This window comes from Melopsittacus undulatus, chromosome 2 (genome assembly GCF_012275295.1).
Source record: "Melopsittacus undulatus isolate bMelUnd1 chromosome 2, bMelUnd1.mat.Z, whole genome shotgun sequence".
NCBI classification, from domain to species: Eukaryota; Metazoa; Chordata; class Aves; order Psittaciformes; family Psittaculidae; genus Melopsittacus; species Melopsittacus undulatus.
This window is the reverse complement of record NC_047528.1, coordinates 74,199,459-74,225,715: the sequence shown is the minus strand read 5'-3', so window position 1 is coordinate 74,225,715 and position 26,257 is coordinate 74,199,459. Positions and strand designations below refer to the sequence as shown.

Here is a 26,257-nt window from a genome sequence, read left to right as displayed (position 1 = left end):
TAGGGACAAGCATGTGCCCTGGTTAATCTAGATTTACAGGAACACTTTGCTATGCATCCATTTAATGGACTACTTAGACCAAAGGCAGCAGGGGGTCCTCCTTGAACCATGGGAAAAAATACTGAACTTGGATACAGGACAGAGGAATAATGGAAAGATAAAGCAGTGAATAGTTTTCCTGTAAAGCCTGTTGTTATTAACTGTCTTTTCAATAATTATTAGATCTTGAGAGAGAAGAGAAAGCTACACTCATTAAATTTGTATTGATCCAGATCCTCATGTAGTTGTAGGCAAGTGAACAGGACAGTATAAACTGATATTCAGACTCATGAGGTTTTGAGGCACAGCACTTTAAATCATACTTTTATCTGAAGGCATGGCTTTTGCATTTGACTTTGGTGTAGATATCTAATTGCCCAACTCAGCAAAATAGTTTGCAGTCATCTGTTTGGAAAATAAGGGAGCTGATAAAATACAGTAAAGCTACTCAAGAAGTGACTGCCTGGAGTTGTACTACTAACTGATGGATGATAACAATGAAATGCTTAATTCATCTTTAGCAAAGGCAGTATCTTTTCCACTGGTTCTTTTCCATAAACTGTGAGTGTAGAGTTCTTCACACCAGCCCTCTTCTGACCAGTAAACAGCCAGTTGCAGTGGCATCTTCTGCCAACAGCATGCATCACTATGGCTGCTGTACGGATAAAGGGACCTGGCGTTCAAGGGAGGCCAGAACAAAAGCTGAGGAAAATAGTGGAAGCTCCTGGTACCACTAGCATGACAGCTCTGAAGGTACCTGCTTTATCACAGTCAAGAGGTAAACATCACCCCTGAGTATGATTTCCCCAGGGAGTCTCTGGGGCTCTTCAGAAACAGAAATGAGGATGATGCCCAGGCTGCAGGGGACACGACAGTGATGATGATATGGGAGGCTCTTGGTAGTCTGTTACTTTCAGCCACAGGCATCTCAAGATGCCCAGGGGTGAGAACAACTAACCATGCTAACAGATACAGAAGACAACTTGATAGATCATTTGCTCACTTTTTCTGCTTGTTTTTTTTTTTTTTTTCTGTTTGCTTTGGGTTTTAGTGGTAGTTGTTTTATGTACTAGATCTTGTATACTTTGCTATGAGGAAGTTTAGTGTTCCCTGCTACATCTCATGATCAGGCTCCCCATGAGGTTCACTTTCTCACACTTCTGCGTAGTCCAGATACGGGGATGCAGATCTGTACCTCCCTAACCTGCCTCACTGTACCAGCTGTGCCTTCAGCAATTCATCACACACCTCAGATGGCAGCAATTTTAAGAAGGGAGAGAGGTCTGTAGGATTCTCCTTCATCAAGCATCAAACGAGCACTGCCTTGGGAATTTGTGACAAAACCTGCAAATCCAGGGGAGCTGGTGTTTGGAATCTTCTTGGTGGGCAGTGGGGAATGAGATGAGTCTTAGGGTCTTCTCAGATTGTGAGTAACATAGGAAATGATATATGAAGTGGATCATTTCCAACAGCCTATAAGATTGCTCTTTGAAAGACAGGATGTTGGGATTACAGAGATGTTAGTTGGAGTAAGTGGCTCATTCCCACCCTATGCTATTACAGTATTTGGCATCCAAAGGATGACATTTTGCACTTAGATTCCTATGTAAACTAAATCACTTTACATAACGCTGTTGTTTTTATATTCCTACTTAATTTATTTATTGAAGGCAATTGTTTATATCAGACTACTCATGCAATGTCCAAACTTCTTTGGATCATGTATATTAAGATGTTAAGCAGAATAGCCTTGGCTACTGAAAGTGGCATAGATTTATATCTTGTACATATCTGAGAATCCCAAGGACTAGAAAAAAGTTCCTGGTAAATTTTTAAGTACCTTTTGAAAAGGAGACATAAGAAAACTAACATACCTATAAAGCATCATATAGACGGGGCATAATATGGAAGAAACATATGGTCTATATAGAGAGCATGAACTTAGAAGTGAAGACTGAAAGACTTTACTGATCAAGTTCCAGAAAAACTAACAGATGGGACAAGACATGGTTATTTAAAGACTGAGAAATGAGCACAAATACTATTAGACTCTGACTGTATTTCAGTGAATAAACAAATTCAGTCATTACTCCACAGTAACATAACACATCATTCCAATGCTAAACACAGTCTGAAGTACTTAATCCGATTATTTTATGGTTATTGCCCACATTTTAACAATACATTGAAATGAAATCTAAGTGTGGGCAAGAAAAAAAAAAGCCAAACCTATTAACAATTTAAAAGAGGCTATGAATTGTTAGAGTTTACCTCCAGGGAGGTACTGAAGCCTAACTCCTAGCAGGCACACTGAGAGTACTGTGGTCTCAGGACCCTGCTGGGAATGCTGTCGCTGACTGTAGGCACCATGGCTCTATCTGGCCTTCCCAGCAAAAAGCCACTGACAAGACCCCTTCTCATGCAGAGAAACAGGACCTGATGGATAACCACAGCTTTCACTTGACTTTTGTGGGACTTCTGTGGGACTTCTCTGTCATGCTATTTTTTTCTTGCACAATGGTTAGTTTTGTGTACTGTTAACATGGATACAGTAATGTGCATGAGAATGTCTTCACTCCAGCTTGGCATTGCCTTGCCATAGCTCGGGTGCCAGGAGTTAAGTGATATTCTGCTCTGAGTTCATACAGACAATTTCAGGGGAAAGGCACAGCACTAAACTGATTATCAGCTTACATTTTATTTGTTAAACATTTACTGCCAACAGCTTGCAGCCTCTCTGGGGATACATGATTATGTTTTCCACCCTATTATGAAAATAAATCTCCTCTCTTCTTCAGGATGCCTTTTCTGTTTAAGCAAAATTAAATAACTGTTTTTTTGAGAGACTTGCTGTGGTTAAATCACTGTTGTGTATTTTCTTTAGTAGTGATCTCAAATGTGTTTGGGAAGACACACTGATTAGTCCTCTCAATTAACAGGGCTGGATACAGCCAAAAAACCGGTTTCCAAAGTATCCAGCCTCAGTCCAACATGGTTCTGTGTTGCTTCATGTATCATTTAAGCACGCTGTAATATTCTCAGGAACTCCAACTGTCTCTTCACAGATGATGTTAGAAATAGGACAGCATTTTTCAAATAGGTGATTTCTGGTGCAAACGATAGCAAAGGTATCGTTGATTTTTGTTCAGGCATATGCAAACATTCTGCCTGATATTTGTGTACTTATATTACAGAGCCAAGTAGGGGAGTGAACAGTACTTCATATTTTAATGAAAGAAAAAACACTCTTCTAGGCTGAGACCTTTTCATATTTTCAGGTTCAAAGTGCACCTCTGGTACTGCTGAGCACCTCTGGATCTCTCATACACAAACCTCTTGAGGAACCCTGCTGCAGAGATTGCACAAGTATATTACAACAGCAGTGTTTGGATCCCACCACACAGAAAACTTCATCTTGTTTAATATTTCCAGCTGAGGGTGGAAAGATATCCTTCAAGCCTGGAATGATTTCTGGGGTATTAGCTAAACTTTGCCAGGTTTATGGCCAAACTCTTTGAAATGTGGAAATCATGCCCCTTTCACGCAACTTCTCAGCTAAGTACTTAATTCTGAGCACATGAGGGATTCCCATGACCATGCATGTATTTTCGGTGACTTCAGCTGCATGGCTGTGCTTGTAAGACTGAAACTTTGTATGAAACAGCTTGGTTTATTACATGCTTAAGCTGTGGTTTGACAAGATGATTCAGGGTGTCTCATATCATATTTGACAGGCTCAAATTGCAAAGTGCTGGACAAACTCATTCTACTGGTTCATACTAGTTAAAAAAATGTAGGTAGGAGGTATGTCTTGTCCAAGACACTTGCATAGTCTGTCTGGATTGCTATTATATAAAGTATATGTAAGGTATTCTATGAAGTGATATATAGCACCTTTTTTTGGCTGAGGTATTGTTTGTCCTCCTCTGGTTGGCGTAAAGCCAACATACATAACATATTTTGCACTCTGATTCATAGTAATGCAGAGGTGTTCACATCTGATATCATCAGATGTATGCTGCCAGGCAATCCAGGATTACAGTTTCTGTATCCGTTGCCATGATTTATGTCACTTTATACAGGAGAGCCTAATCCAAAAATCAGCAAAACTCCCCCTGAAGTCAGGGGACTTTGGATCAAGTCAGTCTCTCATTTGCTTTTCTCCTCCCAGGTTAAAACACACTGGGTAACTTCATTGGTTTTAGAAGAGTGCTTCATTTCTTGAAGCAGTGACTTTGATTTATTCAGTAAAATGTTGTAAAAGTGACTTTCCCACAAATAAGGAGCAGTACAGTAGGGTTTAAGAAAAAGCATTTAATATTTAACAGTGCCACATCTTAGAACTAATTTTTAAATTGATGTATCTATATTTTTTGAAAGAATCTTCAGTGTACTTATTGTCCTGTTCATGTATTAGTCCTGGGGAGAACAGGGACAGAATCTGTAATGTGAGGTGATACCTGTCATGAGATCACCCCTGGCTCGAAGGTGACCTCAGATAGCTAAAGCATTTAACAGTAATATCTGCTTAAGCAACAAAAATTAGACACAGTTTGGGATTTCAAAGGCTTCAAAGTATGGGAGTGTTGCAATATGATTTTAGTTTTCAGCTGGCTTAATTACAGTGCTCTGCTAGCACAGTCTGCTGCTGGTTTCTTTACCTAGTAGTAAATCTGAATGCACTCCTGTCCTGGGTTCAGCAGTAGCAGTCATTTTTCTCCTTCTTGGTAGCTGGTGCAGTGCTGTGTTTTGACTTACAGGCTGAGAACAGTTGCTGATAGCAAGTATGTTTTGAGTTAATGCTCAAATGTTTACTCTGGCCAAGGACTTTCTGAGCCTCATGCTCTGCCAGGGAGGAGGGGAGGCGGGAGGAAGGAGAGACAGGTCACCTGACCCAGGCTAGCCAAAGAGGTATTCCATACCACAGCACATCATGCCCCGGATGTAACCGAGAGTTACCCGGAAGGGCTGGAGCTCTAGGGGGATAGAGGAGGTATCGGTTGGTGCTCAGTCGGGCAGGGTGGGGTGAGTTATGGGTCTGTGGCTGGTGAGGTGTTGTATTCTCTTCACTTGTTATTGGCTTTATCATTATTACTATTATTACTAGTAGCAGTAGTGATTTGTGTTATACCTTAGTTATTAAACTGTTCTTATCTCAACCCGTGGGAGCTACATTCTTTGGATTCTCCTCCCCAACTGTCTGGGAGTTGGGGGAGCAAGGGGGGGAGTGAGTGAACAAGCTGTGCGGCTTAAACCACGACAACTCCTAATTCTCTTGACCACAGTCCCATTCCCAAAGTCATATGCGTGATAAGGCTTGTGACTGAAGGAAAAAAATAAAAGCTGCTCACAAAGCTGTGTCTCAGGCTTTTTCAGACCTGTGGTTTGATTCCTGAGATATGTTCTTCTACACTGACTTTCAAAAGGTGTGCACCAGCCAGGCTGAGTGGCTCTGGCCTTATCAAGATGGTCATGGAGACCAGGAAGTTTCACATTGCAGATGAAACTGCATTACCTCATCCTTCCAGATAATCATTCACCTGCTTACACATATGCTTCTGGCTGCACACTCACAGTGTGAGACATGCTGAAGTTACCAAAACCAGGTTGCAGGTTGCTTGGGCATAGTTAGCATTGGAAAAAACCAGTCAGCGGATGTTTATAGCATTTTCTATCGGTTCCTGTAGTCTCAGCTTCTCTGAGACTCTGTGCAGCCTCAGAACTCCATTAGTTTGTAAGAGTGATTGCAGAGGGGATGAGTTGTTGTTTGGACTGAGGTTTTTCTCTGTCCTGCATCTGCTTCTGTGGTGAGGCCACACTACATACTGGGAATCACACATGCTGAAGCATACAGTAGCAAATATGACGGCAAGAGGACTAGTTCTGTCAGACAAATTAACTCTTCAGATATTTTTTCCCTCTCCACAGGCTGTGCTACAACAGCACAGAACTACTTGGTGTCCAGGATTTGCTCAAGCCAGTTTTAGGTGGTGGTTTTATTATGCTGTGCATGCTGAACATGCATTTTTTTCAGGGACCGGTAGTGTTTGGGAGCAGGCTGGAGGGCAGCAGCAACATAGCTTTTCTTTTGGGGAGAGAGCCCACAGCTAATTGACTACCAGGCATGTGAAACTAAAAGGCCTCCTCTCAGAGAAAGGGAAAATACAGCTTGTCCAATAGAAGTTACAGTGACTGAGCAATAGCAACGGGTTCAGGAGAGAGTTACTAGTTTCATTTCTTGAACAAAGGAGCCAGGGAGCCATAGACCTAGGGCTGGAAAGTGGAAGGGGAAAAATTAAGGCAGATTACGTAGTGTTACAAGCATATGGGACATCCTGAGAAAGGAGATTATTGAATGATGGCAGTACCAATTAACAAAAATATTGGCTAGAAAATTTAATATAATTTGCTGCATGTGTCCTCCTTATGCCCATAGTGTATTGTCTTACCTAATTTCATAGGATCATAGAATGGTTTGGGTTGGAAGGGACCTTAAAGATCACTCAGTTCCAACCCCCCTGCCTTGGGCAGGGACACCTTCCACTAGACCCCGTTGCTCAAAGCCACATCCAGCCTGGCCTTGAACACGGCCAGGGAGGGAGCAGCCACAGCTTCTCTGCACAACCTGTTCAGTGCGTCACCACTTCTATTGGGACAAAAATATTTCCATCTTTTTTTTTGCTGATCAGAGCCTGCTTTAAAGATCAATTCACTTATTTATTGCAAAACCAACATCTTGTTTTTAACTGCATCCCAAGCTGCTGAGTTAGGAGTGTCAGTGGGTGAGAAGGAAAACAAAACAGCAATAGAAACAAGAAGGAGTCTCCTAGTTTGAGGGATGAGTTTGGAGAGGGGCTCTGGAGCAAAGCAGGGGTGCAGCACCAGCAGGGATGCTGGTGGGGGCCCAGGATGGGGTCCTAGGGAGGGACTATGGTGTGGGTAAATGTGAGGACCAGCCAAGGACCACAGACACATTCATTCATTGCACTCAAAAGTTGTGATGAGGAGAAAGCAGGTGGAAGGATGTGCAGCACCTCTTGTGAAAGGAGAGAAGCAGAGGATGCTGCTGTGGGCAGATGGAGCATAGGGAGGCCCTGACATACAACACAAGGAGACAGGCACGGAAAACTGCAGGGTTAAGATCCCAGCTGTAAGGCAAGGGGAGAAAAGTTCACAGGGCTATTTTAAATCAAATTTGACAGTAAAAACTTTTTTAAAAAACTAAAGCAAGGATATACAGCAGAGGAGGAAAGAAACAAACAGTGTAGGGACTCCATGTAAGGAACAGGAAGCTCAGAAGAACCTTCAGAAGGGGGTAATTCAGATTCAGTATTTAAGTCTATATTGTAGGCCTGTATTGACAAGGAGCAAATGGTGTCCTTGAAAGATGCCTTCTCAAATTGTGCCTCTTCCTTATCAGTAAGAAATAGGGTTAGGTCTATTAACCCCCTCCTACTTCCTCTTTTTATTTAAGCTACATATTTTATTTTTTCTTTTTCAGAAGAACAGCAATTTAGCTCAAATAGACTGAGAGTGCTTTTTCTTTTGATCTTTTGGTTTGCTTCAGGAGCTGAGAAATCACACTGAGGCTCAGCAGGAGCTGTTACAAGTACTTTGCAATCTGCAAAAGTTCACCCCTCAGTGGGACACATCTTTGCAGAGCAGAGTAGAAGCTCGCACAGAGTTACTGACCAACACTGCACCAACTCACTGACATGCCTTGCAAACGTGCCTTGTTTGCATTGCACAGCTAAAGATTTGTTCAGCACATCCCAAAGAGAATGACAAAGCACCTTTGTGCTCATGGGCTGCTGCCAAGCTGATCCTTAGGACTGCGCTGAACTACCTGCTTTGCAGTAGGAACCCTTATGCCAACAGCAGGCATATCTCAGCAATACACTAACCATGACCTCTTGCTTTCAGCAGGCATGTCTCTGATACTGGAGTGAATCCAGGCGAGTGCCATATAGGGACAGCTCTACTGACTCGCATTAGCCATACATCCTCCCGCACCAGTGAAATCCTCAGCTGACCTGTGAACACCACAAGGGAGGATGGATCTATCCCTAATGCTCTAACTCAGAACTCTTACCAGTTAGTGGTGAACAGCAGGATGGGTCTATATGGCTAAAATCAAACAGCAGAGCTCCCATCTAAGTTTTCAACTTGAAAGCAAAATAAGTGTCTAAATGTAATGAGAAGAAAAAATATTATAATTAACAATACATCAAATCAACCATTTTAATATATTGTCTGTTGGCTGACCAGGACTTGTTACAGTATTCCTGCTTACACTGAGCATACAAATGTTAGCCAGATGTGAGCATGCAGGCAGTTAATGAAACAAATGGGAGGATTTTGTGTGTTTTTTCTCTTGATTTACAATACCAAACCACTGCACATGCATGTGAAGAAATATACTTGAATTCTACTTTCCACTTTGGGCAGATACTAACTCACCATTTCCATTCCAAATGTTTATTTATTTTATCTCTTCCCATCTTTTTCCCAGGACACATGGTTGTCCCCAGAATGAATTCTCCCACTTAAAGCTCTGCAGTGTGTTAGAACTGATTTCTCCAGCCGGAATGACAATCTGTGTAATAATTTTTGTGCTATGAAAACATATCTTCTAAAAGTTGGTAAAAATCAAAGTACTCAGTTGCTATTTGCTCTGTAGTCTGCTGGGAGATCTAAAAGCAATAAATTAAAAGATTTTCAGTGCCTCGGGAGGACAATGAGAACTTTTATTGCCCAGGAAAGAAAAGTTTATACTGAAGCTTAGTGCATGTGAAGATGCATCCTGTTTTAAAACAAGGCAAATATTTTTCTGATGGTGGGAAAAATATTTCCCTGGGATACAAGAATGATGGGCACCAAGAGAGCAAGAAAGACACTGTGTTCTACCACCCATTTGTGTCCTGGTTTTCTGCCTTCACTCCGCTTACCTAGGTTGGTCCAACAAGAGGTGCCTTGACTTTATGTGACAAGGTCTGTGGTGCACTGTTGAGATAGCAGCTGCCCCCTCACCCCCTCAGATTTCAGACAGGGGCTGCTGTTGCAGTTAGTGGCTATAGCACATCCATAGATACAGTGCAGCACGCAAGGCAGCCGACTTCTCGACAGAAGATTTTCTCCCTGCTTGAATGCAGGGAGAAAATTCTGGCAGCTCCAAGAGACACTTCTGAATTGCAAATGTGGCCTTGAATAAAACAGACACATGTGACCATTTATTTATTTATTTGTTCTTAGGCCTCCATCACCAGGATGCTGCCACAGCTCTATAGTACCTAACACCAGGATCAGCTCAGCTGTCTCTGCACCAAGCATCTGCCTTCCCCAAAGTGACAGTGACACTGCAGGGAGTCTGCCATGCCAGCGCCATAGACATGTGCCACAGGCTCAGCTTTCTCTCCCTGGCTTCTTGTCTGCACTTCCAGGGATTTTTCAGGCATTTCTTTTTGTATCTTCATTGGGAAGGCTTAGTAGTATTCTGCTTGCAAGTGTGGATGAGAGAAACTGAGTGCAGGACAATACAGCCTAGCTATACCAAATGCTCCCAAAAGACCATTTTGCGATCGTGGGATGTTTGTACAAGCTATGTCTTGGGAAGGGCCAGGACACTGTCCAAAGGAAAAATCCAACAATCCGTAATCACTTGCATAAGAGCCCATCATTTCTAAGTCCCTAAGGGCTAGGTCCTACAGTCCATGCACACCCAAGAGTATGATTAACATTGACAAGGCAAATGGCTGCATCAAACAACCTTGAAATGAGAGCTTATTTGTGTTAAATACAGATTAAATTCCAAATTTAAAGAAGCAATCCAGCTTTTTAATTGCTCCTTTCAGCTGTGGTTTTATAAGAAGCAGAAAATAACTGCACAAGTGTTGGGTAATTTAGAAAAGCCTACTCTGAAAGGAGATTTTGCAAAATGTTGGGAATAATGAACCAGCCATTTTTACATTGTGCCAGAAAAAGTTCAAGTGAACAAAAAACCCCCAAAATAGAAACTTGTCCTGGTTTGAGCAGTAGCAGTCATTTTTATTCCTTCTTGGTAGCTGGTGCAGTGCTGTGTTTTGACTTTCAGGCTGAGAACAGCTGCTGATAGCAAGTATGTTTTGAGTTACTGCTCAAATGTTTGGTTTGTCTGAGGCCTTTTCTGAGCTCATGCTCTGCCAGGGAAGGAGGGGAGGCTGGGAGGAAGGAGAGACAGGACACCTGACCCAGGCTAGCCAAAGAGGTATTCCATACCATAGCACGTCATACCCAGGATGTAACCGGGAGAGACCCGGAAGGGCTGGAGCTCTGGGGGGATGGAGGAGGTATCGGTTGGTGCTCGGTCGGGCAGGGTAGAGTGAGTTATGGGTCGGTGGCTGGTGAGATGTTGTATTCTCTTCGCTTGTTGTTTGCTTTATCATTATTATTTGTAGTAGTACTGGCAGTAGTGATTTATGTTATACCTTAGCTATTAAACCGTTCTTATCTCAATCCGTGGGGGCTACATTCTTTGGATTCTCCTTCCCAACTCTCCGGGGGTTGGGGGAGCGAGGGGAGAGAGTGAGTGAACGAGCTGTGTGGACTTGGTTTAAACCACAGCAAAACTAAAGATAGTGCTACAAATATAGTCCTAGAAATTGGTTCACATCAAGTTGGTTATCTTCTAAGTAAAAGTATTTCAGGCCATCTCCATTAATGTAAAAGCCAAGACACACACACATTTATGTATTAACAAGTCACATGACAAGACCAGTCATTCAGTAAAGCTTTGCAGTAAAGCTAGAGAAATTTCTGTGCAAACTCCTAGGTTAATCCATTTTCCTTTCATGGAGTAAAAAGAAGCAAAAAATCTTAAAATTATTGAGATGGGTTTTCAGTACCTTTTCTGTTATATAGAATTTGCAGTTTTCTGGGAAAAGCAAACAAGCAAACAATTTTTCTGACTGAAACTTGTTAAAATAACATCTTCAACAATGAAAACACTCAACTGGAAATACTTTTATAAATAAATGTAATGATAAATGTACACAGGTGTGATGCTGAACATAAGAGGCCCATCTGTTGCAGTAGGAGAAGCTTGACTTTAAACAAAATGGGTTTAGATATTTTTTTGGCCATGATGCTGAATGTAAGGTCAGGTGGCCAAATTTTATTTAAGAAACATAAGATGGAGAAGTTTGTACTGTAAAGAACAGCACCATGTTGCAGAGGACAATAGACCTGACAGTAACAAGATAAACTCAAGGAAACAGGAGTTGAGCTACTCATGCCCAATACCTTGCAGGAGTATTTAGAGATGCTGAAAGCACCTTCACCCAGAAGATATTAGAAGAAATACTGGCATCTGAAAATTCTGCAGGCTGAATTGTGTATCACAGAATCACAGAATCCCAAGGGTTGGAAGGGACCTCAAAAGATCATCTAGTCCAACCCCCCTGCAAGAGCAGGGTAACCTAGAGTACATCACACAGGAACTTGTCCAGGCAGGCCTTGAGTATCTGCAATGTAGGAGACTCCACAACCCCCCTGGGCAACCTGTTCCAGTGCTCTGTCACTCTTACAGTAAAGTTCTTCCTGATGTTAACGTGGAACCTCCTATGATCCAGTTTACACCCATTGTCCCTTGTCCTAACACTGGATATCACTGAAAAAAGCCTATCTCCATCATCCTGACACCCACCCTTTACATATTTGTAAACACTGATGAGGTCACCCCTCAGTCTCCTCTTCTCCAAGCTAAAGAGACCTAGCTCCCTCAGCCTCTCCTCATAAGGGAGGTGTTCCACTCCCTTAATCATCTTTGTGGCTCTGCGCTGGACTCTTTCAAGCAATTCCCTGTCCTTCTTGAACTGGGGGGCCCAGAACTGGACGCAATATTCCAGATACGGCCTCACCAAGGCAGAGTAGAGGGGGAGGAGAACCTCTCTTGCCCTACTAACCACACCCTTGCTAATGCACCCTAGGATGCCATTTGCCTTCTTGGCCACAAGGGCACATTGCTGGCTCATGGTCATCCTCCTATCCACCAGGACCCCCAGGTCCCTTTCCCCTTCACTACTTTCCAGCAGGTCAACCCCCAGCCTGTACTGGTACATGGGGTTGTTCTTCCCCAGATGCAAGACTCTACACTTGCCCTTGTTGAATTTCATCAAGTTTCACCCTGCCCAACTCTCCAGCCTGTCCAGGTCTCACTGAATGGCAACACAGCCTTCTGGTGTGTCAGCCACTCCTCCCAGTTTAGTGTCATCAACGAACTTGCTGAGGGTACACTCAGTTCTCTCATCCAGGTCGTTGATGAAAATATTAAACAGCACTGGTCCCAGCACCAACCCCTGAGGGACTCCACTCGTCACAGACCTCCAGCTAGATTCTGCCCCACTGACCACAACTCTCTGCCTTCTTCCTTTCAACCAGTTCTTGATCCAATTCACTACCTGATCATCAAGCCCACACTTCCTTAGTTTATCTATGAGAATGCTGTGGGAGACAGTATCAAATGCCTTACTGAAATCAAGAAAAACCACATCTACCACTCTACCATCATCCCTCCACCTAGTCACTTCCTCATGGAAAGCTATAAGGTTGGTCAAACATGACTTCCCCCTCATAAAACCATGTTGGCTGCTCTTAATGACCCCCTCATCCTTGATATGCCTAGAGATGGTGTCAAGAATAAGTTGTTCCATCACCTTTCCAGGGATGGAGGTAAGGCTGACCGGTCTATAATTACCCGGTTCCTCCTTCTTGCCCTTCTTACAGACTGGTGTGACATTTGCCATCCTCCAATCCTCAGACACTTTTCCCGTTTCCCATGACTTACCAAAGATGATGGAGAGTGGCCTAGCAATGACCTCTGCCAGCTCCCTCAGCACCTCATGGGTGCATTCCATCCGGACCCATTGATTCATAGATGTCCAGATTGCATAGCTGATCCCTAACCTGATCCTCATCTACCAAAGCAAACTCCTCCTTTGTCCTGACTCCTTCTGGGGCTATAGGAATCTGAGGCCCCAGGGGAGAGTCTGCAGGAGTAAAGACAGAGGCAAAGAAGGCATTCAGCACCTCTGCCTTCTTTATATCCTCTGTCTCCAGGGCACCCACCTCGTTCAGCAATGGGCCCTGATGAACTGTCAATCAGACTACACAGAATAAGAGCAGGTAAAATCCAGCCTACGTAAGATCAAAGTAACACACAGAAGATAAACAATGAATATATCTCAGAGAGCTCCAAACAGTTTCTACTCAGGGCATCTCCACTGACTGCCCCCTGGGAAATCTTAGCAAAACAAAAGAAAGAAAAAAAGTAATGCCAGGACAAAGACTGGAGCAAAAACTGCAAAAGGAAATATAGTGAAATATTCATATGCCACACTTAACAATTTGACCTGTATAATGAATTCATCTTTATAATTTCTGACAGTATTTCTCTCAGTATTGACTCTCTTTAGCATGACACACAGCAGTCTGACAGACTTTGCTATTTCTTTACTGCTTGAAACGGACTTCTGAGTAAAGAGTATTCCCAAATATTGACCATGTTTTCTCCAGCCTCCTCTAGCTCTGCAGTCACAATTTCAATGCTTACACACAAGTGCGTAAAACTCAGCTTCTCTAGACATCAACTAAATTCCTGCTTCTGCCCTCAGCTGCCAGAGCAAGATGAGCTCAGGCAATCCTTGTGCATCCCTGCACAGCACCACAGCCAAGGCCTCATAGCACACAGGAGTGGTGAACTGACCCTTTCCTTGTGCCAGGGCCTCCACAGCAGGCATGGCAGAGAAGCAAGGAGGAAAGGCAGAGAATCTATAGCCAGCCCCAACCTGATCCTTTTTCTGGAGTTCTGTGTAAGTACAAGTGTGTGATGTGGTTGTGCTTCCTACTTTCCACAAACCCTTAAAATTCACATCATAGGTGAAGGTCATTAACCAAATATTAAGACAACTCTTCCATCCTTAGCTGCCTTAAAGGGTTTACTCCACTGGCCTAGTGGGTACTGCTATGTTCCTGCCTGTTTTCAAAGGGTGTAGCAACAGAGAGGGGAGGATCAGATAAATGGCACTCTCTACATCTTCCTAAATAACTCTTCACTGTGATGTCTGAATTGCTCTCCTTTTCATAGCAGTATTTCTTCCACAGATGGGGTGGGGGACATGAATAGGACACAAAATTATTAGACGAATAGGTCCTTTGCTTGTTGTTAATAAATTAATCAATAATGCCGGCCACTAGAAACCTGTGGTGGAACTTCACAGGCATCAAAACACCAATACAGAAGTTAATTTAATTGCCAGTAGTTTTGAGCAAAGCAAACTAACAGATGAAGCTATCTAGAGCTAACATTTCAAAGCTTTCACGCTCTTGCTTGACCAGGCTCAGTATTTGCATTGCTATTTTTGAAACACTCACTACATCAAACAGGCATATGTGCTCAAGGCAACATCGCGTCTCAAGAAAGTCACTTCAGCGGTTTGAAAGAGAAGTAAAATGTACTTTACTTTCTTGTGGTTTGCCAGCCAGCCACCTTACCAGGACATGTTTTGTCACATGATTTTCTTCTCCACCACAGCAAAACCATCCCAGTATATGATTTGCCACTCAATATACAGGGCATACCGTGAGACACTGCTAGGCAACACAAGCTATAGCAATTCTGGTGTCCTCAACATAAAAAGGACATGGAATTGTTGGAACAAGTCCAGAGGAGGGCCACGAGGATAATCAGGGGCTGGAGCACCTCCTGTATGAAGACAGGCTGAGAAAGTTGGGGCTGTTCAGCCTGGAGAAGGCTGAGTGGAGACCTCATAGCAGCCTTCCAGTATCTGAAGGGGCCTACAGGGATGCTGGGGAGGGACTCTTCGTTAGACTGTAGTGACAGGACAAGGGGTAATGGGTTGAAACTTAAATGGGAAGTTTAGATTGGATATAAGGAGGAAGTTCTTTCCTGTTAGGGCAGTGAGGCACTGGAATGGGTTGCCCAGGGAGGTTGCGAATGCTTCATCCCTGGCAGTGTTCAAGGCCAGGTTGGACAAAGCCTTGGGTGACATGGTTTAGTGTGAGGTGTCCCTGCCCATGGCAGGGGGGTTGGACCTAGATGATCTTAAGGTCCTTTCTAACCCTAACTATTCTATGATTCTATAAATAGGTTTACCTTTTCTGGTCCTCCACCACTGAGAGGTATGACCAAGCTATAACCAACATTTCCTAGACTTAGGAAAGCCTAGTAGCATTCACTGCATTTTTCTTACACTCATGAGGAAACATCTCTTCCAGCCCTCCTCACCTGTTTCTAGGTTCCAGAGATTCACTCTTGCAGCAGCTTCTCAAAAAAAGGGGTCAAGACTGAAGCTATAGGAACACCAGAAAAAAAGAAATACCCATATAAAAGGAGTTTCTTCTTTTCTGTGCTCTGCAGAAACCACTTGTTCAGAGAATGTGGGTTGGAGAGATCAAGAGAAGGGAAAAGGTGCAGCACATCTTGGAGCCCTGTAGCTCAGTTGTTGGGCACCAGCAGGGAGCCAGGTGACACAAGGTCCTGTTCTCAGCTTCTCCAGTTTGTGAAGCACTCCCTATTAACAGCTTCCTCATGCAAGAGGCAGCTACAAGATATGCTTATCCATTCCTCTCCCTTCTGGTGGGAAGCAATTGAGATCAATTATACTTCTGAGGAGTAGACAGCCACAGGCAACTTGTGCTGCTCTCAATAGTGCAACAGCGCTGTAACACACTGGAAGTTTGTTTTCACTGTTTTGAGCTCTGAAAAAAAAAAAAACCAACCCCAAAACAAGACATGTTTTTAAATGCTTGCTAACAAATCCACAAAACATTTTAAGCAAGCTTAACCCACTGGTAAGTTTTATTGTTCTGTACCTTATTTGTACTGAAAGATTCAATTGTATTCCTTTTGCACTTGCATGCAATCAAAATATTTAAAATAGCAAATGCATGTTTTAGGGAATGGTACATACCAGATACCACCCACTCTCCTCTCAGAAAGCATTTGCAACTGTATTATGTGTTATACAATGAAGGTACTTTTTGTGTCTATTTTTTTCTCAAGCATGCTAAGGCACAAGAGGAATGCTCTTTTAAGGTCCCTCCTTGAGCTGCATGGTTCTGTAACCACTTCCATGAAGCACTCTTGTGCTGGGTGGGTCAGCATTACCAGCAGCTTGGCCAGCTTTGCCTACTGGACAGAGCTCCTTCTCCTGCTCATATATTGGCCTACAAACTACCTACAACAGTAACAATGTGCATGCTCAATTTCTGGTACAATATCTCATGAAGATACTCTACCCATGGCTTTTCCACTGGCCAGTACCACTTTAAGCCAAGTTGCTGAATCCTTTTTTCCCCAAGTGGGAAAGCAAAGGGCAAATTGGGTCCCCTGAAGTCACTTTATTTACCATTCAATACCAACAAATTTATTGTGCTGCTTCTGGGAAAAAATCCATGATCTTCCAGATGTAAACCCACTTACTTCTCCCAACAATCCAGCATAATGGCAGTGAGATTTCCCCTGTTATCCACTGGTACTTGATAACAAAGTCAAATACCTGGCTTGGGAGATAGTGAGGGAGAAAGGACAAGAAAAATGAAAAAGAAGGAAAATTAAGAGCTTCTCCCAGCACACAGCACTTTAAGAAGGCTATTGCCTCAAGTTGCTTATAAGCTGCTGTCACACCATGCGCAGAAGGGTGCACACCTGCATGCCCTGGGCAAAGGCACCTCAGAGATTTCCCCACCTCAAGCTGATCTTTAAGAGTTGTGAACAGTTGGGAGTCCCAGCACCTCTATCAACTCCTTGCATAAACTTCATTCCCCAGCTTTAAGCGGAAAAAATATTTTCACTTAGCACAACATGGATCATCCATGGGACATGAATACAGTAGGGAACCACCTGCATGCACTTGGTGGTATTTCTTCCTTCCAAGCACTGGCATGAATGACATTTGACTGTTAGGGAGTGAAAAAAGAAATAGGGAATATAAGGGAAGTATGATGAAAGATAAATGATGGAATGCCTAAGTAGATGGTGTCAAGTTTAAGCAGAGGAGGTACAAACGCCTGGCATGGAGTTACAAATTTCAAGAAGCTATATTTGTTTATGCCAGGGACATCTCTAGGGGAACACACAGGCCAGGTCATCTGCCACCAGCTTGTCTTGCAGCTTATCAACTAAGCAAAGACTTCATATAGTCTTGTAACTTCATGTAACTTCCTATTTTGGGATTATTTAGGGCACTTACAGACACTTTGAAAATCAGTAGTGCAGATGGCACTTAATAGCTGAAGCCAATGTAAGCCATATTTCTGTTTTCAAACAGCCATTCCTGGCTTCAGGTTGTTAGAATTGCCAATTTAAGTGGCATTTTCTACACTCGCTGATGTAGATGCAAATACAGTTCTCTTATTGCATAGTTCAAAGAATCAAGTAACCCCAATTGAGTATGATCTGAGTTTTAGACTGCACAAAGACAAAAAGATGAAGCTACACAGTGACTGAGTTTTGTGGAAAGGCTTTTATAGACACAAATGTTTGCAATTAAAAAATTCAGAGAAAACAGATTTTGTTTGGATGTAAACATTCTCCTGCTACCCTGGAAATACTAACACAGCAATGCTGCAATGAAACACTGGGAAGAAGAAAGTGTTCTGTAAAGTACAGAAAGAGCAACAACCACCAAAAAAGGTAAAAGTACTTCTTGAATTATTTCAAGTTTGTAATTATGTAAGATATTGTAAACATGTTCCTGCTTTTTAAATCTTGCCTGCCACTTAGCTGATGGCCCAGCAAACTGCCAAGCTGCAAAGACACCAACTGGTTTTGACAAGAATTCCCAAAGGGGAAAATCCCAAAACCAAACCCAAATAAAAAATAAATTGGAAAAAAAAACCCACTAGATCCAGATTATGTGACTAAAAAAATTATGTGGTGTACTGGGCTGGACTAATGCACACTGAACTTGTGATAAGGTAAAAGTCAAGCCCAAGTGCCAAAACAAGAGGGGAAAAGTAAGACCTAGCTTTTCTAATTAATCCAGCTGGGTTTTCAGGGACATAATCTCTTTGTAGCAAGAACTGCCAAAAAGCACTCCCACAGATACAGTCAATTGTTGCAGTCCCTGTTAAGCATACGACCTAAGAAAAATCAGTTTGATAACTTCACTAGGCAACATTTCCACAAACATCTAGTCTTAGCACTGACTCACACCCCTCCCCACAATGGTTCCAAGAGTCTCTGGGGTTTTGGTTTTGATTTTATCACACAGGTGGACAGAAAGACCTGCTGCCAGCACTACTGGCTTCTCAGAAATACACGAGCCTGCAGGCAGCCAGGGAGTCTCCTGCGTGCACTCCATCCAGCCACACTTAGATATACTGGGTTTCTTCATGCTCGTCCATGCCAACTTGGCAGAACCACCTACACAGGGGTTAAAGTCTCCGTACATATAGGCAGTCCGGTCAGATGCTGCTTGATCCCATGGCTGGCCCTCATGACATGCTTGCTGTGCTCACGAGACTTATGAAGAAGAAAACAAGTTGGTGAGATTATGGGAGAAAAAGGAGGATGGGAAATCAACATTTAAGTTTAAATTGGAAGTCACATCAAGTAACCGACAAGACCTCATCAGAGCTCAGATGTAACAAGTGTTTGCTCAACTGCAGTTGGGATTTTTTGCTCAAATTGCAAAAGGCTACCCACATGCAACATGTTCTGCTGTCATCTTACCTTTAATGACACATCATTACACTAGTAAGGCCAGGGTTAGGGTTAGGGTACTAACATGGCCTCATTTTTTTCACATGCTCCGAATAAAACTGCTGCACAGGTGAAAGTCAGAAATCCCATTTATTTGAACCTTATTTCTGCAGAAGCTTAACTCCTCAGCCAGTATTTTAATCTCATCCCTAAACTACAACATGTTTTGTGCTGTCAGTCACAATGTGCTGGTTTTAATTTGTTCTTTGTAATAACAATGCATATTGACATAGCACACGAAAAAGCACATCTGTGAGGGGAAAAAAAATCCTGTCTTGAATGAAATCCCTAAAAATAAACTTACCTGAAATTACTCCCCAGGAATACATGCTACTTAATCTTAGTCAACTGACAAAAAAACTGTTTTTCCATAAGATGCTGGTCCTCCCAGCATATTTTACAAGTATTCACAGCTGGAAATTCCATCAATCTTGGTGGAAATTCTTGCTGCAACTCTGCTGCATCTAATAGGACTTACAGAAATAGTATAAAAGAAAAATAAAATTCCTGTGTATCACAGATTTCCATTGCAGATCACAGTTACTGAAAGAGCAATAGAACCATGGTTCATTTCAACTCTAAGACTCTCATCAACAGCGTGCTCTATTTTCACACATCACTTAGTTAAAAGGTTATCCCTAATGTCTGCTTTCAGACAGCAGACATCTTCAGTATCTGCATGCTGCCTGTCATGCCGTGTAAATGACAGGAAGTTTAGCTTATAATCAATGAAATAAATCTACTCATAAACCAGAAATGAACAGCAAATATGCAATTCACCATCCTTTTAAGGCACATACCGACTCAACAAGGACAAGGCAACACCAGGAGCTGTACAAGAGTCATCTGGCATCAATGGCATATGCAAACCCATGCAGTACTAACTGCTAGAATTTCAAGAAACCCATTAAAGTCCAACACTTTTAATGAGAAACTAGTGGACAAAGAAATTTCATGCATTAGCTTACAGCACAGTGATGAGAAGGAAAGTACATGTGCAACAATAAACCCCAAATGATGCACAAGTACCACAGTGAAACTACTGGGTGGCCCCAAGACAGCAACAAAGGACAAGTTTATGAAGAAGAAAAAAGAAGTGAGGCATGTGGGGAGGCGGTGTGACGACACCCACATGTCATAAAGACACCACTGCTAGTAATTTGAAAGGAAAGTTTCATTATGAAAACAGGCAGCAATTTTAAGGCAGTCACTGACATTAGAGGGCAAGGCAGAGGCCTGTCAACTGTCTATAGCAGATGCAGAAGACAGGGTGGTCCAACCCTGCACCAGTAGCAACCAGGAAACTGGGAGGTGACCAGAGTGTCAGGAAGGGCACCAGACTGAAGGCTGGAGAGAGTCAACAAACCCAACAAATTCTTGGCAGAAGGACTCAGCAGAAAACACTAGGAAGCGTTTCAGACTCCAGCTGGGTATGCTGCTCCCAGATTGGACAAGAAAAACAAAACTGCTACTGCTTTGCTGCTCTGAGTCAGTAGGTTAAGACCCATGCTTGTGAACTTCACCAGCAAGACTGAGGAAAGCAACATCTGCTCATCCTTCCTCATTCCACCTCCCTCTCCCCAAATCCTGTTACTATTCCAGCACTTTCTCAAGAGGAGATGCCTGCAGTGGTCCATGTGTAGCAATGATGATGAAGAAACAGCAAAGACCAGTGAGTAACAGCAGTTCTGATTTCTGAAGAAAACAGGACAAAGGAAGACTGTCATGAGTGATCTGGTTGTTGAACTTAAGCCTCTTCTCAAAAATGAAAGGATTTGTAACTTTTAATTCCATGTGTAAAAGTACTCTATGTTCTACTGTACTGAAAGCAGGTATCTCAGCATTCACTGGATCAGAGTCCCAGTTTGGAGGCCATGAAAGCACTTGTACTCCAGTACAGTGGCTATTGCATTTTCAGACAGATCAAGGCCTGACTGATACCCATCATTGTCTTCACAACCGTCAAAGATGAATAAGCTACAACAACTACAGTTGCAACATTATCAAGCACTTCTGCAAAATAAAGAAAGCAAATTTCAAAGGCTAATTTTCTGCCAATAGTTAAGATTTGGTTGTGCTTTAACAACTGAAACACAGAAATTTTGCAAAAGGTCAGGTGACTGGAAAAAGCGTTCACAAAAGGGGAAGTGGCAATGTAAGAACGAGGGACAGGAAAAAAGGCCAAGATTAAGAACAGTATTTATATAGAAAAATTTATTTAGGTGATGTCACAAACAGTTTAATTATCAATTTACAAACACTTTGTGTTATGCATATTATTGAAACTATCAAGAAAGGAGAAAGAGAGCAGGTAACGGCAGCTTTTTCCTGAAACAACTAAAGGTATACCCTTACCATCATGCGCATTACTGGATCATAGTATTACCTTGACCATACTCCCTAGTATGCAAGGGAAAAGGAAAACAAAATACTGAGATGTAGAATGATTAAACCGTGAATCTGTGAACATGGTTTTCATGAACATAAGACTACAAAAGTCTAGTCTGATGCTCAGGATCTCAAGTGTTCTATGAGGATAAAAACAGAGAAAAATTTAGGTAAATTATTCTATTTGACCAAGAATTTTGTAATGAACAATTAGGTTAGATAGAACTGATTTCTGGCAATGACAGCAATGGTTAATGCATTTTTCAGAGAAGAATTAAGAGGCAATATTGAGCCCCACAGAATAGTTCTGTTGATAACCTGAGTTATTTTACCAAGTGTATGATACTGCTTCAAGTCAAATATACATTTATGTTGCATATATTCTCAATGAAATGGTAAAAGTAACAGCTGTAACAAGACAAATTATGATTTATTACTTTTTTTAACAAATATAGTACATAGGTTTTTGAAGTGTCCGGTTGTGATCTGCAAAGATCCAGGATTGCACACAAGTTTGCTCAAATGAGAAAGGTTAATATGCGCACTGAATTGGCTTATACTTTCAAAGTAGTATTTTAGGGCAGGATTCTCCTCCGGGAGACTGTTCCTGACCTCATTCAACCAATGTTCAATTTATTCACCTTCCTGAATCTTTGCCCTCTTTGGATAGTCTGTGACAAGTGCTGCGCTGCAGGAATTCCTGTTTTCCAGCAAACTGGCTTGCTCTGCAGGTTTGTAGTCCATTGTTACAATTGCTGATTGGGTAAAATGAATTTCCTACGTCTTCTCTAGCACAGCTTGCAACGCAACAGAAGCAGAGGTAAAAGAATGCACTAGTATACCAGAGCTCCACTTAAACACCAACGGAGTCAGGCTGTTGGCACCAATAAAAAATTCTGTATTTAACAAATCTGCAGGTATGTAAAATCCAAAGTCAGTCAGTTTTATAAATAAACTCACCCAGTTAGTTTGACTGCCATCCCAACTGGCCTTCTGTTTTCATGGAGTCTGAGAAAAAAAAATAAAATTGTCTGAAGTTATACATACAGACATAAATTTGTAGGAATGAGTATCAGCCATCCTGCACACACACCAATTATGGCACTCAAACTAAAACTACAGTTTCTCACTTTGTTCCTTCTGCATAAAGCAAAGTTACTCCTCTTCACTGGTGCCTTAAGAGAAGACAGCTAGCTTCAAACACCACACTGTTTTGCATGACTTTGTTTTTACTGGTTAACCTTCCTGGAACTGCAGAACTAGAGACACAGGCACTACATCAAGCTGAAATTTAAGGAGCTTTCAACTGAAGGGGGAAATTAAATCCAGTCAGGCTGCCTAACACTATCCTTTGAAATTATGAAAACAAAATGCGTTCCATCAAACAAACTGGAAGAAAAGTTCTTTGTAAAACACCTCCTCTTCCTCTTAACAGCATGAATGTGGAAAGGCTTAGGTTCCAGCCCAGGCCATAAATCCGTAAAAGGCTATTCTCTCCCATTTTAATTCTCTGATTTTTTTTCCCCAAATGTGAACTCATGCCTTATTTCTCTAAAGTGGTTTTAAACAGCATAATTAGGGCTTACAAGGAGCTGGGGAGGTACAGGGGAAGCCCACAGGTCACCTCCAAGAGAGTAACATTTCCTTGCTGCTGCCTTGCCAATAATAAACTAGGCCTCATCTATGTTTAACATATCTATTATCATCTATGGCTCAAGCCATTATTTCAATTTTCAAACAGCTGTGACTGCTACCATGGTTAAATCCATGCTGAACAACTCAACAACTTTTACTTTTGGTTTTCATTGTGCTGCTAAAGCATTACTGTTTTACAAACATTAAAATTCCGGTATTTTGAGTTCGTTAAAATAAACACATTGAATATGTCTTTTCACAATTTCTGAGAAAAATAAAAAAAAAAAATCAATGCCACTGCCAAGAACCAACAAGGAAGTTTCCACAAAACCAAAGAGGATCGAGGCCTCTGGTGCCTTAGCAGACAGCAGCACGAAGCTCTGCACTGACAAACTGACTGCTGTGGAAGAAGTTACAAGCCTGGTTAACATGACAAGCTGAAGATCCAGTCTCAGGTGAGAGGAAAGCTACAAGCCATCACCCATCTGACGCTCACAAAAGATCCATAGCAAAACAAGAACTGAGCTGCTGTTCTTGGGAACGGAGACATCTAAACAGAGATATCAGAAAGAAAGTTGCATAAATCCAGAGCACCAACCACAGAAGGCCACAGGGCCTGTTTATCTCTGCCTCATGTTTGCTCCCTTGCTTTGTTGCAGGCTGGCCCAGAGAAGTCATTTTTGCTAAGTCAGGAATCTGTGCAACAAACATTTCCAGAGTCCCTGAAAAAGGGTTCTCCCTTTCGAGGTCAGGCTAACAGAGATGAACAATTTAGCCACTCCTCTGCACTGGCAATCCCCAGGGAGGATAGCATCTCATGAGCTAGCAAAAACTTTTCAAGAATGTGCAGGTTCTTCCTACAGTCCTAAAAATATTGTTTACAAATAAATGTAGCCAGTTTAACAGAATCTCCCTATTGTCATTCAGCTGGCATGAAACTCAGCGCTTGGAATTTTCTATGCTAGGGACTTCAGACACTATAGTCACCAGTTTGAGAGCAGTAGCACAACCCCTAAATATAGGCAGGCAAACTTTCACAGCCACAGAGCTCACTATCATAGCCCAGGCCATGGAGAGGGTGGATCTGCCCATGTACGTCAGGTTATCCTAACTCAGTGACACTCGATGACTACACTGAAAGCAAAACCTTAACGTACACAAAATCTTCCGTACTTTCCCTAATCACACCCACCATTTTTCCCCATAAAACAGGCCAGAATATGTGAACTAAACCTGCAAATTTCAGGCAATCTGCAAGCTGTGGCCATTCACATTTAAGTTCATCTTTATTCATATCAATATTTCTGGCCTCCCACACAGCCTGCAACTGCCACATGCTCCTGTAGTAACAGGAGGGTCAGTACTCTTTGCCTTGCATACAGATAATTCTATTGCTGAGAAAGCAATTTCTTTTAAGACAACTCAGAGGAAAAAACAAAACAAAGCACCTTTCTTCTAATGCCTTAAGGAAAATACAGTTATATACCAGGGAGGGAATCTGCAGGGGTCCCCAATTCCTGGTGGCTAGAGCAATAAATGCTACAATTATTTTGCTGAGAGCATGCTTTTTCCTCCAGCAATGCCCACACCTCCCACGGTGGCCAGTTGGACACCTATGCGGCCACATGCCCTGCCAGCTGACACTGTGACACATCATAACTAAGCACCATAGTTAGCATGAGCACAGGTAAGTGCCATGACACGGGAGCTGCTGAACAACTCAAAGGTGCCTCGACTGCCCCATCTCCTCTTCCCCTCCAAGGGGGCACCGTGCCCAGCCAAAGCCATGGGGAAACACACGACTGCCAGCCTGTCACACCTGGCTTTTCTCCTCCTGCTTGGGGCTCTGTGAGGGTGCAGGTGCTGGTGCAGGTGCTGGTGCTGATGGTGTCGGCGAGGCATGCTTCTCAACCTCAGCACGCGGCTTCCTGGGGATGAGCGACTTGAGCGGTGCCATCCACTTCATCCACAGGTCGAGGTCAACGTCACCCCAGGGCAGGTTGGGGTCCTTGGCCGCCCGCCGCCGAAAGTCCTCGTCGTAGTTCATCCACGAGGTGCCCCCGTAGGTGGCATGCAGCTTCCGGATGGTGTCCAGGTACTTGAACATGGCCCCGCAGCGCGCAGGGTGCTTCTCGCACAGCACGCTGGCGTACACCAAGAAGGCCGAAACCCACTGGTCCAGCGTGTCCCCCGGGCGCGGGCCGTACTCGGGGGCCAGCTCTGTGTGGAGCAAGGAAAAGAGGTCAATGAACTCCCCCCGCCAGATCCGCTCCTTGGTGGCCTTGGCCAGCTTGTAGCCAAGCGGCCGCCGCAGCCCTACGTAGGGGGTGGCCGCCGGCTCCGCCGCCGCCTCGCCCTGCCCCGCCGACGCGGCCGACGCGGCCGCCGCTGCCGCCGCCGGGCCCCCAGACGCGCCGCTCGCCGCCGCCGCTGCCGCCGCCTCGGCGCAAGGGCTGGCAGCGGCCGCCGCCGCCCCGAGCGCGGCCTGCCGCTCCAGCCAGCGCGGGTTCACGTAGACGGTCCGCAGGCGCGGCGCGGCCCCCGCCGCCGCCGCCCGCGCCGAGCCTTCGGCGCCGGGCTGTAGGTGCAGCACAGCCAGGGCGGCCGGTGCACCGGCGGGCAGGTCGCTGCCGTCCCTCCGCGGGGCCGGCTGGGCCGCCGCCGGCACCTGGAGCAGCGAGGGCGCCGCCCAGGGCGGGGAGCCGCCCCTAGGCCCAGCCGCCGCCGCCAGCGCCTCTAGGCCCGGGAGGCCGAGTCGCGAGCCGGGCGCCACCGCGCCGAGCACCCATCGGGTCTCGGCGATCCCGGCGCGGTCCCGGGGGCTCCGCGACCTCCCCTCCTCCCGGCGCCCGGCGAGGGCCGTTCCCAGCGTCAGGGGGGCCGCGATTCCGGCCCGGCGCCGACGGCGGCTCCGCCGCTTCCCACGTGGCATCGGCGCGGCGACTCCGAGCAGGGCGCGCGGCAGGGGGCGGGGGTACGGCCGGGGGGCGGGGCCGTGCCGGGAGGGGCGGGGCCTGGCTGCTCCAGCTTTACATCCCTTTGTTCCGCGGCTCTCCTTCTGCCGGCGCCGGCACCGGCACCGGGACCGGGACAGGGTCTGGGTCTGCTGCTGTGCCCGGCTGTGCTGTGCGTGCGCACCTCGGCGGGCCGCCTGCGGTGAGGCACGGAGTTAAACGGTCCCCGCGGTGTCGCACGGTTCGTGCTGTGCGGCGCTTAAACGTGCTGGGGCTCGAGCATATTGCATATATACTGTATGTTTTACACACATATATATATATATATATATAAAATATCTGACTATGTAGTGTATATACTATATGTATAGACCTATATTGTACATATACATACATATACGTATAAATACAGACATATACAATGCATACTATGCACATATACATAATATATAGAGACAATATACATATGCACTATTTATAT

The 26,257-nt window shown here is 44.0% G+C and overlaps 1 protein-coding gene across 2 annotated transcripts; it reads right to left on the bottom strand.

Moving 5' to 3' along the window:
* Window positions 1-17,539: 17,539 nt before the first annotated feature.
* On the bottom strand, window positions 17,540-25,755 carry LOC101870228 (uncharacterized). Of its 2 annotated transcripts, none has more exons than XM_034074349.1 (3): window positions 24,642-25,755; window positions 22,148-22,195; window positions 17,540-18,559 (listed from the first exon to the last, which is right to left on the bottom strand). In XM_034074349.1, exons 1-2 carry the CDS (start codon window positions 25,752-25,754, stop codon window positions 22,187-22,189), a joined length of 1,122 nt encoding a protein of 373 aa, XP_033930240.1. In that variant the 5' UTR covers window position 25,755; the 3' UTR covers window positions 17,540-18,559; window positions 22,148-22,186. The 2 variants fall into 2 exon arrangements, with proteins under 2 accessions (XP_033930240.1, XP_033930239.1); XM_034074348.1 differs by lacking the exon at window positions 17,540-18,559 and adding an exon at window positions 20,999-22,061.
* Window positions 25,756-26,257: the final 502 nt, after the last annotated feature.